At 44.4% G+C, this 12,491-nt stretch overlaps 2 protein-coding genes across 9 annotated transcripts in view; one reads left to right on the forward strand and one right to left on the reverse strand.

Moving 5' to 3' along the window:
- OSBP2 (oxysterol binding protein 2) overlaps positions 1 to 1,633 on the reverse strand; it is a 1,025,274-nt gene extending 1,023,641 nt beyond the window's left edge. For 3 of the 4 annotated variants that reach the window (XM_069214445.1, XM_069214446.1, XM_069214444.1), the window contains exon 1: positions 1,380 to 1,631. In XM_069214445.1, coding sequence (XP_069070546.1) covers positions 1,380 to 1,519 — 140 coding nt within the window. In that variant the 5' untranslated portion in view covers positions 1,520 to 1,631. Of the gene's footprint in view, positions 1 to 1,379 lie in introns of all 4 variants that reach the window. The other variant, XM_069214447.1, reaches the window with a different exon arrangement.
- A 29-nt stretch (positions 1,634 to 1,662) lies between these two features.
- The window catches only part of DUSP18 (dual specificity phosphatase 18), a 102,808-nt gene continuing 91,979 nt past the window's right edge, over positions 1,663 to 12,491 (forward strand). For 2 of the 5 annotated variants that reach the window (XM_069214448.1, XM_069214450.1), the window contains exon 1: positions 1,663 to 1,803. The gene's annotated coding sequence lies outside the window, so the exon portion shown is untranslated. Of the gene's footprint in view, positions 1,804 to 1,845; positions 1,944 to 12,491 lie in introns of those variants that run through there. The other 3 variants (XM_069214451.1, XM_069214452.1, XM_069214453.1) reach the window with 2 other exon arrangements.

Raw genomic sequence — 12,491 nt, forward strand, 5'->3', positions numbered from 1 at the left:
GAAGAATGCACTTCTGCCAATTTTTTCATGAGGGTTCCTTGTCCTGAAACTTGGAGGGTGGATTCATAATCCTTTCCATGGCCCAAGATGCTCCTTTATGGCTTCTCTCCCATTCCCTTAGTTCTGGACATGTTCAAGAAGGTGAAGGAGGACCGGATAGAGATACTTAGGAAGGTGCCATGCTAGAAGCGTCGGCCATGGTTTCCTCTTCATCTCAAGCTGGCAGTTCAGGCACATTGGATGATACTTTGTCACCTTATCTGCTGAGAGGCAGTCTTTTTCCTCTGGCATTCAAGGTTCATCTTCAATAGGGCATAAAGCACTTGGGAGGTTAAACGTGACTAACATAGGCTGTTTCTCTGAAGTAGACGAACGTATTCAGCAGTACATGCATCCACCAACAATAAGGACATAGTACAGGCTCTGGCGAAGCTTTGAAAGGTTGAATTTAACCAGAAATGTTTATACACTGTTTTCTTTGATATTGGATTTTTATAGGGATGGCCTCCTACTGGGACTCACTCGCAGTTACCAACTTGTAGGCTCACTGAGCAGATGTGAGGGCTTTTGATAGCCCACAGCTGAACTCGATTGTTCTTTTGACAGCATGGTTGTTGAGGGTTTTTTTCCCCTAAGACAGTCAGAAATTGTTCCCCCTATTCCATTGTCGTGGGATTATTAGCAGTTCAAAGAGCTCCAATTAAGCCATTAGGTTCTGAAGACTTGAAATATGTGTCTGATAAGCTATTAGTTTAGGGGCAAGTTCTTCAGGAAGGAGCACTGAAAGGTTAGGAGGCCTTTTTAAGTTTAGAGCCGCTCCTAACGTCTTTTTTTTCCCCAGACAAAGTAATTTTGAGGCCTAGTCCTAATTTTGTACCCGGGAACCTTAGTTTTTTCACTGTTCACGTGACCCTGTGCTGCCAGTTTATGTGCCTTGCCCTTCTTTCAATGAGAATTTACTGCCCACTCTTGGTGTACGAAGGGGCTCCTCGATTTCTCTTGCGAATTAAACCTTATAGAAAGATGGATTTTTTTTGTTTGCTACATTTGATTTTTCTAGGAGGGGAGTGGGACCTTCTGTTTCAATTCTTTAACCTCACGTTTACTTGTACTGCATTCCTATGCTTCTACTTGTGGCAGAGCTTTAATCACCATACACATGTAGTTGTTGGAAATTCTTGTATTTATAATAGCTCATTCATATTACTCCTCTCCACTAAAAACACAGTACGAGACCCTTGTAAGAATATATTTGTTTTTCTTTTCATGTATACGTTACATAAAGGGCTACTCAAAACTATGGCCATTTCTAGGCACTGCGAAAGGATGTCTCACTACCTAGCCTACTGTACCTGCAGCAGTGCATACCCCGCCCATACCTGTAGTATGACAGCAGACCGTTGCTGAGCACGAACCAGCGGCGTTGATAGCCCTTCAGGTAGTTGGTCCATTTGAAAAGCCAGCCTTTATACGTATCACAGGGCCCTGGTCCCACACAGGCGCGGCCAGCGTCAGTCATAAGCAAACTACGGGCTCCGCACTCAAGCTTGCCTCACCTTCGAGAGGAGGTTTAAAAGTCACCTGCACCGCTGGAGGCGCAGAGAGCAAGGATAACTTAGATGGGCGGGACAGCAGGGTGGAGCAAAGGGGGCGGGGAATAAAAGGGTGGGTACGACGTGCCACTTACAGTCAACAGAGCAAGGGTTGTGTCGTGGAAAGCGCAGGGTGTTCGTGGTGCATCTCATACGATGGCGGCCGCCATGTTGGAACGGTCGCTACAGTGACGCGAAAACGTACAAAGAGGTAAGCTAGGCCGCTTCACATATTAGATTTGGTTCAGTTAGAGTGTGGTAATGGAACGTGGACGACGCGCAGAGCCCGCGAAGGAGCTGAAGAGAGAGTGATGTTTTCAGCGTATTGGGTGGCACAGCGAAATAGATGTAGTAAGTAAGAAAGATAATTCTGTTTCATGGGTCTTGCGAGACACAGTGCGAACTGTACAACCGACTGGCTTAACAGGCGGGAAGGCCCAGAAATGGTTACACAAATATGTCTCCTCTCCCAGAACGTAGATGTCTACCAATTTCATGTAATATACCCGATTCTGTAGCTCGCTTTAAAAATTAAAGAAAACCTAGGAAACGGTGTGAGCGTGGTCGCCATGTTGGAGTGAAGTGGCAACGGCAAGTCAGTATTGGCAGCTGGGCCCGGGATGCAGTTCGTTCGGCTCTATTTTTTCTTTTTACTTCTCGGTATTCTGTTTATACGATGTAATTAAACAAAAAACCTTTCTGTGCAGGTTTGCACAGCGGCTCATGAAAGTCGCTGACTTACCTGTCACTACTTCAAATTAATCTGTGTGTGACTAGGACCCTCTAAACTTCATACTCCTCCAGTTGGGTGAATTTCTCCCTTTCAGATAGACTGCATCAGTCTTCTCATGGTATCCGGCTTCTTTTAGAATTCCTCGCATCTTAACCCACCTCGATGCTAATAACACACGCGTTAAGTTTAAGTTAAAACACTCTTGGGAATTCTCTTGCTGCAGTCCTGGTTAGAACACGCCCAGTGTCCTTATACGCTCCAACAGAGTTGCTTTTTATTAGCGAACTCCTGCGACCTATGTACTTGATTTCAAACAGTGCCGATATTGACAGTATACCAAAGCTCCTAATCTGTACTTGTTATCAGGGTCACTTTTACTGCTGCCATTCGCTTGCCCCCTATTGTGCAAAATGTGTATATAATTGGCTTATCCATGATTGGCATATTTGATTTACTAGTAAGTCCCTAGTAAACTGCACTGGAGGTGCCAGGGCCTGTAAATCAAATGCTACTAGTGGGCCTGCAGCACTGGTAGTGCCACCCACACAAGTAGCTCTGCAATCATGTCTCAGACCTGCCACTGCAGTGTCTGTGTGTGCAGTTTTAACTGTAAATTCGACTTGGCAAGTGTACCCACTTGCCAGGCCTGAACCATCCCTTTTCTTACATGTCAGACACCCCTAAGGTAGGCCCTAGGTAGCCCCAAGGGCAGGGTGCAGTGTATGATTAAGGTAGGACATATAGTAATGTGTTTTATATGTCCTGACAGTGAAATATTGCTAAATTCGTTTTTCACTGTTGCAAGGCCTGTCCCTCTCATAGGTTAACATGGGGGCTACGTTGAAATCTAATTAAAGTGTAGATTCCCTTTGGGAGCGCATGGATATCTGGAGTTTGGGGTCTCTGAACTCACAATTTAAAAATTCATTTTTTAGTAAAGTTCATTTTAAGATTGTGTGTTTGAAAATGCCACTTTTAGAAAGTGAGCATTTTCTTGCTTATACCTTTTCTGTGACTCTGCCTGTTTGTGGATTCCCTGTCTGGGTCAGTTTGACAGTTGGGCTGGTTGCATCTCACCCTAGACAGTGACACAAAGGGAGCTGGGGTGTAGCCTGCATATCCTGATGTTCCATCTGTGCTAGGAGGGAGGGGAGGAGTGGTCACTCACACCTGAAAGGGCTGTTCCTGCCCTCATACAATGCATTCTCCAACCCCCCTTGCGAGTGTCTGGGGGGCCTGGGCAATGCAGGATTTCACATTCAAAAGAGACTTTACTTTGAAGTAGGCCTACTTCAATGGAGAACATGGGTATAAGAAGGGCACCCAAAACCACAGACTTCAGAAACACTTCTGGAAACAAGAGGAACCTCTGCCTGCAGAAGAGCTGCCCTGCCTGTGTCTGTGCTTTGTGGCGCTATCCTGCAGTTGCTGCTTCTGCCAGAGTAAGAGGGCAAAGACTGGACTTTGTGTGCCTTTCATCTTGAGAAGAAATCTCCAAGGGCTTGATTTAGAGCTTGCCTCCTGTTGTTTGAAGTCTCAGGGACAGCAAAGACTTCTCACTGCCAGCACCTGGAGTCTCTGGAGAGACTCCTACTCTGCCCTGTGGTGCCCATCCAGTTCGTGGGACCCTGAAAGGAGAAGCTGGCAGCCTAAAGACAAGAAAATCCTCGCACAGAGCACCGTGCTGGGAAAAGATCGACGCAACTCCGATCTGCGGCAGAAGAAACAACGCGCTGCCGGCTCCGCAGCTGAGAAACGACACTTCCAGGAAACGCGACCGAAGAATAGACGCACGGAGCAGGAGAAACGACGCACAGCATCGCTGACGGAGGCTGGGAGTTCACAACCCGCGCTGCAGGGTTTTCGGATCATCGTGCAGCGGGATTTCCGACTCAAGTACTCCTGGGCGCAGAAAAACAACGCAAGGCCTGCCCAGACCCAAGAGTGCTGACCGGATCGACGCATCACTCTCCTGCAGAGAGAAGAAACGACGCGCCCGATCCGGCGAGAGGAGAAACAACACAATGTCCAGCTCGTGAGTGGAATCAACGCATCACAAGCTCTTTTTGACGAGCACTCGCCCATACAGGGTTATTTTTGACGCACTCAAGGTACTTTTATACGCTGACAGCATTATTGTGTTTTTAAAACTACTTAGATGCTTTTTGATTTTTGATTAGGACAGCCCTGTTGAGTACCCTGCTCTACGTGGAATGGAGCTGATATTGTGGCATCTGTCTTTACCATGGCCAACTCTCACCTCAGGGTAATACTTTTTCAATAACTAATGAAGCATCCCAGGGAGTCGCCCTGGAGGTCTTCGCCCAGTTTATTAACAACGAAAAGGCGACATAGATTCAGGAAGGTGTTCCTACTGGGTATTGAAACAATTATGATCGATTAGATGTTGGGCTACCAGTATCAGCCTATTGCCCCACACCTTACAAAGAACATTGTAGTCTGTGTTTAGGAGGGACAGGGGGTGATAGGACCTCAGCAGAGGATCCCTGTTCGACTTAGGGAGGACCATCGCATTGCATTCATCAGAGTTTGGGGAAGTATTCTTGTCTTATACCCAGAGGAGGCACAGACTGAGCTGGGATGCAAAAGTAACATAGGATTCCACAGCCATCCATTCCTGGTGTATTACCACATGCCATTTGTTTAGGCTTCTGGGAGATTTTGTCTGTCATGGTGGGGTTTCCAATCAACACAGTGAGATGTGTGTATCCATGGTAGCTGCAGCACATCAAGGAATGTTGGAGACGCCAAAGTGTTTTCTGTAACCGCAGCCTTGTTCTTCCATAACTGGAGCCGCGTATAGAGTGCCGTAATTGGTGTGGAAAGCGAGGTTGATCACTTCCTGTGAATTGACTATTACGCCAGCTATATGTTGGATGGCTGTAATGGGTGCTCTAGAAGGGACAGAACGAACTAGACAGGCCAGGGATCCGCCAGCCCTGTCCCCCTTTGCATGCTTCCTGGTCATGTATTCCCTTTAGTCCAGGGTGCTAGGCCGTTTAAAGCAGTAGCGTGTGTGAGCCTCGCTATTGCCAATGGAAGAAAAGCGGCCTGGTCTCTGAGCAGCAATAACGTGTGGGGCCCTGATTTCTGCCTCCAAGCAATGTAGTTCCCCCACACAGCACATTGTCTCAGTTAGTGATGCAGGGGTTAATGAGTTAAGGAAGAGTGCCAAATTGAAGTTGGGGTGTAGAAAGCGATGAGGAACCCAACCAGTGTCCCTCCCCCACCCACCCCCCAGTTCTACATGTTGCCTATCTGGGTCAGATTTGGTATGCAACACCGAGAGAAACACTTGGTGTGACCCATCTTACCCAGACACCATCCTTGCCACGCCCCCCTCTAGGATTTGTTGTAAACTGTTTTCTATTTACTGCTGCTTGTTTTTCCTTCTTCCTTGCATTAGCCTATTAACCCTGAGGTACGGCCGCAATAGACACGTGATCACTGCGTTCACCCTATCCGGGGAGCTGGGAGGGTTGGATGGGTGGCAGGATTTGGGTGTCTGCTTTGGGGTTTCTGGAGGCTTGCGTCTCAACAAAGATCTCTTAGTAGCTGAGCAGCTTCCAGCAGTAGGTCGAGCAGAAAGTGTATCTAATCCCTCCCCACACCTGTTCTTGCTATAGGCAACGGGTTAGCAAGATCTTTTGTCAGACTGGTCACAGCATTTGTGGAGTGATTTTTCTTTCTTTTTTTGGGGATCCCTCTCTTTAAAGAGCTCCTTGGCCAGGCTCGTCCCGATTATATTTGACATAATTGTCATTGGGTGGAGACGGTGGCACCAGCACCATAAGGTGGAGGTAGATACCTCTGGTTTGATTCTTTACTGGTTTCTTGTATCTTTGGATACACTTTTGGTCATTTTTGGAAAGCCACCACAAAGTCATCAGCAAGATTCGAACTGTTCTTTGCCTTTGGATATTTTATCCTCTTAAGCAGAACATGCTTATTACATTTATGTAAACATGTTAACAAGAGTTTCAAAATCGGAAAATCATTTATCAAGGCCTTTTGTCTGTCGAAAATGTGAAAGACCCACTAAATGCTTGTACAAGTGTTCAAAATCACTCAAGTAGGTCATTTGTGCCTTAAAAAAAAATGTTACTATCAGATTACTTCCCTATTTTAGAGGGTGTAATTAACTCTGTTAATGGGGGCAAGGATAACGGATTTTAGATTAGTTGGATGATTTTAAAAGTGCTGCTTACTGCATTGTTGATCTATTACTCTTTTGGTGGCTCACAGCATAAGCTTTCAGAATATTCTGTTTGTAATCTTTGTCTCCTAAGTGTAATAATGCTTTATTAGAACTTCATGATGCTATTTTAAACGCTGAGAGGTTATTACTAAACGCTATTTTATTAATTGTTGGGGACTTCAATACAAAAGTTTCGTCAGTTTCTTCCAAGAATAGTTGCTATTCTGAGCAAGACACACTTTGGCATCTAGCAGAGCCTATATGTCCAAATAAAAGGAACGATAAGTGAGCCCATATTTTATTAAAGTGAGGTTTAGAATTAAACTTGGCACTGATCAGTGGGATGTTTAATGACCATTTGTTTCATAATTTCTCAAGGCAGCACAGAAACTTAAAATCTGTGCCTTATCATTGTATTGAAGCTAACATAGTATCTAGTATAACTGGCGTAAGAACTATTTGCGTCACCACCATCATTTAGCTATGCTTCTGCAATTGCCAGGTGATTTAGTAGGCACTGGTTCTTCTGGCAATAGTGATATCAGAACACGTCCAAATAGTCTATTCGCTGTGGAAATCTTTTAGATAAAGTAACAAGTTCACCTCCCAGTAGACTCTTTCACAGATGTTATAAATCTAATCGTTCGACTCTCCGGTCCATTAAATTCACATGCTGCTAACAAACGATCTGTTTGTTCTACTGTTACCAAGACCAGTTTCTAAGACAAGTAGAAAACAACAAAATGAAATGAATGTTGCAAAACTATGGTGGCCCCTTCTAAATGCCTTAGACACGAGAAATACAAATACATTGTTGTGCATTATTGCACACTGTTTAGGCAAATATCACCTAAAAAGCCTATTCCAATTGATGAAAAACACTAGAGGGTCCATATTGATGAACTGTATGCACTCTTCAGGGTTCTCCTCTCCCCATTTGAAGCATCCCATTCCGTATCAAGTGTTAAGAATTGGGAAGACTTATCATGGGATGAATTATAGTAATTAATGATCTAAAAATTCAAATGCAGTAGGCCGGGATGAAATTGAGGCTGCTGTATTAAAATCATGTCCCTCTACCCAGGTAACCTATCATAAGAATTTATTTGAGTTTTGATTAAAGTCTGGTTCAAGTCCCTATTCTTAGAGAAGGAGTAATACAGTCTATAATGGTAGTGGCTCAAGTGCATAAAACGATGAAAATTAACTAGTTATGATTATCAATGCACATAGCACAAGCCATACTTTTCCTGACCTACATACCCATACCATCAATTTGCCAGTGACACAGAAACTAAAAGAGCAATCAATAGGTTATCATAGTGGGCAGCGCACATTGTGGTGTGTGTTTGTTTTATGGTGCATTTAATTTCCAACCCCTGCAGCACTCAACCTTCAGCCATGCCCTGCACACAACCCCCTCAGACACTTGCATGAATGTGTGTGTAGTTGTTTTTAAATATGGGCACTAACAATTTCCTGTTGACCTGGAAGTTATTCACAATTTTTTAAAATGTAGAATTTAGTTTTTTCCACTCTGCAAAACTTGTGATTGACACCAGTTCGGAGAAAAATAAATACAGAGCCGTTGTCTAGCCAGGCCTTAGCTGACTAAGGCTAGCGATTTCCCACATTTTGTGACAGTCTGTCCACAGAGATCGAAAGATATAGACAATCTAAAAAGATAATAATAATGCCTTGTCAATGAAAAGTGTGTTTGAGCCATAACTTGTGTCAACTTTGATTTGTTAGAATATTCTATTACATGTGGATGCATCGAATGTATATTTACGTTGAAAATGTTCTTCAGTGAAATTGTATTTATTTAGCTCCATTTATCATACTGTTTTCGTGAAACACAACTTAGTTGTTGTTTATGTACACAACTGTTTATGTATTGAAATTGAAAAGTCTTGTACCAAAAAAGAGATACATTTTAATCTGGATTTTTTTTATTTATTTTTTAAAATGCCTTTTAGTTTTCAATGAGGTATAGTCATACAAGAAGAAATCTAAAAAATAAAGATTGAAATTAAAACCTCCTCTCTCCCTGCAGGGCTTGTGCCTGTATGATGTTGTTATTCTCTGGGATGCACATGGGGCAGGGCCCGTTCCTTTGTGTCTTTTCGACACAGACAGAGTACAGCCAGTGCCTGAATTTCATAACCAAAGGGAGGGATGTTTCTAGAATCTTCCTCTTGAGTTAGTTTAAGATATATAAGGTGAGGAAGCTTGGCACTGGGGAGGTAGGTCGCCTGAAAGTAGACTCGCTGTTCTCAGAAAATCCCATTTTGGGGACAGCCTCCTGCCTTAACCATTCAGGGTTCCTTGACTTGATGCTAGCAAGGATGAAGGATTCATCCCTGTGGTGATGCATTTTAATTCTTAATTATTTAGCTTAAATATATATTCACTGCATATATTCACTGTTGATGTATTGCACATCTTTTGCCTATCACTGTTAACTGCTGGAAGTATTTTGGCATATACACATATTTTATTGCATTCAAGTTAAATGCTTATGGTCATATTTTCATGTGCTTTTATTTGATATCTGGGTGTGTCTTAATAAATTAATTACTCAGGCTGAGTGCTGCATTACTTAGCATGGTTTCCTCTTAGTTTAAAATAGAGCCACACACATGGGCACATTTATTTTAGGTTCAGGCCTGAAGCCTGTGCCCTCTCACCTAATTGCATTTTATTTTATTCCTTTTATTATTTTAGCAAAAGCCTAATTTTAGTGGAGATGTTTTTTTTGTTTTTATTTTTATTTTTTCAGTTGCCCTTCAATGCAGAAGTTTAGTTATTCTTGCATGACATTTCATCTGGTGCTCTGCCCAATGCTGTCCATGATTATTTACCAAGTATTGCTTGCCCAAAGAGTACAATGTTTACCATACACATAAAAGGCAAATTATCATGTCAGGGCAGTTCTTAGAATAACAGCATGTTTTAATATAAAAAGGCACGCTGCCCAAACTAAGGCAGAGGGGACATTACAGCCAGACATCTTGGGCCAGATGTAGCAAAGGTTTTTACCCATTCTGTGTCTATGGGAAAAAGTGTTCGTACATCTGGCCCCTTGTGCTGTACTATGTTGTTGCAGCTCTGCTGAACCCAGTGTCTTCTCTCCATCCACTTGGGAGGACTGCCAGCAGACCAATAGGCCCCTTCCTGCCTATTGCTCAGGTATGGGTGAATGGGTTTCCTTGCAGAGATTAGTACGGACAGATTAGGGTTAACACTGCTGTTGCTCTCATGTAGATTTTTAGTAGTGCAGGTGGGGATTTCATAGTCAATAATGTGACGGAATGTTGGGACTTTTCATCTGTTTCATTTTTCTGGTCTCCGTAATAAGTGTTTTGTTTTATTGTCCTAATAATAGCAATTCATGCCTTTTTACAATAAACGCAGTTGCTTTAATAAAAGGCATTGAACCAAATCCTGCTTCTGTTGTCTTGTGCATGTGTGAGACCCGTGTAATTGAGAGAAAGGGGTAAGATCTGTTTCACCACTACTTCCCTGAGAAGTCACATAGTGTTGTCAGGCTACCACAAATCATCTTTACTTTGGGGTTTTGGTGAGGTGGCGCTAGCAAGTCAAAGGTTTGGCCAACAGCTATCCGGCGGTGTGGGATCAGACTTAGTCCCCTACACGTGGTGGTGCTGCCGCCCAAAACCAACAGTCTCGTCCCCATGGCGACAGTCCTACGACAATAGCATGAGGCCACAGTGCAAATTTGTGCTCCTAGTCTACGTTTTGAAAACATGTATCTTCCTTACATGTACACTGAAGTGACTATCCACTTCTTTTGCTTTGTTTGGGGCTGTTGAATGAATCTGAGTGTTGTAATGTTCAGATCTAAATCTATATGTGCCCCACCACCCCATTTTTTTTTTTATTTAAAAAAAAAATCTATTTTTATTGTTTTACAAAAACGGCATCGGCACATGCAGGGCCATGGAGAGAGAAGAGGCTAGGGAAAGTGCCCTATTCAGTTGAGAACAAAAAACAATGCCCTCATTACAATAAGGCTTGCAAGCATTTTATATATTAGTCTTGACATAATTAAGCCAATGTGGTATGTGAATGATCCACTGTACTGCCCTTGAGTGGGTTAGTCCATATGTATGAGGATCAAATATGATAGTGCTCTGCCCCCTCAAGGGTGGCAACTGTCGTTCTTGGCTTCTATATTAATTACAAATACGTCCCACATTTCACAGCCCCCCCCCCCTCAGTCCCTTCCCCCCAGGGCCATGCACGCATTCCTCAACAAATGCAGCATGCTCTCTTCTGCCCCTGCCCATTGGTGCAGGGCTTGGAGTCATTTAGTGGTATCTGGTGTTGCGGGCCCCTTCCACTGCGTTGCTGTGAGGTGCTTAAACCGTACAAATACCTAGTCGAGTCGCTAAACCTGTGGAGATGTTTTTCCCCTTTGGTTTTGGGGTGGATTCTGAGGAGACATGAGTAGGAGGCGGGGATTAACACATTTCCTGCTAAGTCTGCAGTCGCCAAGTATGCTGTGAGGGGGCGGGAGGGTCTCATACCATATGGTATGCCAAAGCCCACAGCACGGGCATTGCGGGTTTGATAAGGGGGAACATGTGCTTAATATGTTGGGGGGGTAAGTATGCTTGATTTAGATAATTAAATTGGGTGAGTTGGAATCTAGGTTTTTGCTAGATCTCCTTTACCTGTAAAGGGCTTTCAACCAAGACTTCTGGGGCCAGGACCTTGGCAGGACCGTATTCCAGCACTGTCTCTCCACAACAGCCACAACAGTGTGGGTAATAATGGATAGTGCCATACAACAGGGAAATAGCATGTTTTTGACCTACCCCCACCAATAGCATATGGAGGGAGGCTGACTGTGGTGGCTCTGCGTCACCTGTTCTGCAGGTATCGAGCACCACTTGACGAATGGCATAGTATGATGAGAATTGCCCTGGGCCCATAGCGCAGTTCTCCATGTCTTCATAGGACACAAAAGACCCTTTGCTAAAGTAGTCCCCAACTGTTGCTAATTTTGCTGCGGTCCATGGGATCAAGTCATAGTGCTCACTCAGGGCTTGTGTGCCCAGTAATTGGGCCAAAGGGGGGGGATCTGTGGATGGTATGGTAGGACAAGGGATTAGCCCTGCTAATACATCGATACCAGCATATGCGAGCCATGGTCAGCAGATTGGAACCCTTCTGTGGAGGGCGCTCACGGTCTGACAGCCAGGTATATACACTGATCGGACCCAGTCTCGCACGCATAGATTAGCTTTCTGCGCTGGGGATGTCACAGCCTGTGTAGAGGCCATTGAAATTCCACTGCAGAATAGTATCACTCAGTTAGGCATGCCTAAACCCCCCCCCCCCCTCCCTCCTCAAGCAGGTGCTGTGTTGTAGTCAAGGCTACACAGCATTGACCACCTCGCCACAGTAGTCCCAACATTAGGCCAGGTAATTCACAGAAGAAGGATCTAGGGAGCACTATTGGAAGTGCCACAAAAAAGTACAGCAGCCTGGGAAGTATGAGCATTGTGGCCATCATTGGAGTGATATATTTTGTATCCCTAGGTATTTGAAGGAATTGTGGCACTATTGTAAGTGATGGCTTGGGAGAGCAGCTCTCAAAAGTGCTGGGACCTGTGCGAGGGAGAACGGGCAGGATTTCGTCCAGTTTACCCGTAGACCAGATATCACTAAAGGTGTCCAGTAGGGACACCAAATCCCAGAGAGAAGATGCATCCGGTCAAAGATATATCAATGCATCGTCTGCCTACAGTGACACAATGTGGTGAATGTCTAAGTCCTGGATCCCCCAGTGCCGTGCCTTAAGGCGCAAACAGCAGACGAGAGTTTCCATTGCCATCACAAATGGCATCGGTGAGAGCGGGCACCCCTGTCTGGTGCCACTATTATCGAAAAACGTTCGGAGACCGAATGACCCGTC

This window comes from Pleurodeles waltl, chromosome 11, assembly GCF_031143425.1.
Source record: "Pleurodeles waltl isolate 20211129_DDA chromosome 11, aPleWal1.hap1.20221129, whole genome shotgun sequence".
NCBI lineage: Eukaryota > Metazoa > Chordata > Amphibia > Caudata > Salamandridae > Pleurodeles > Pleurodeles waltl.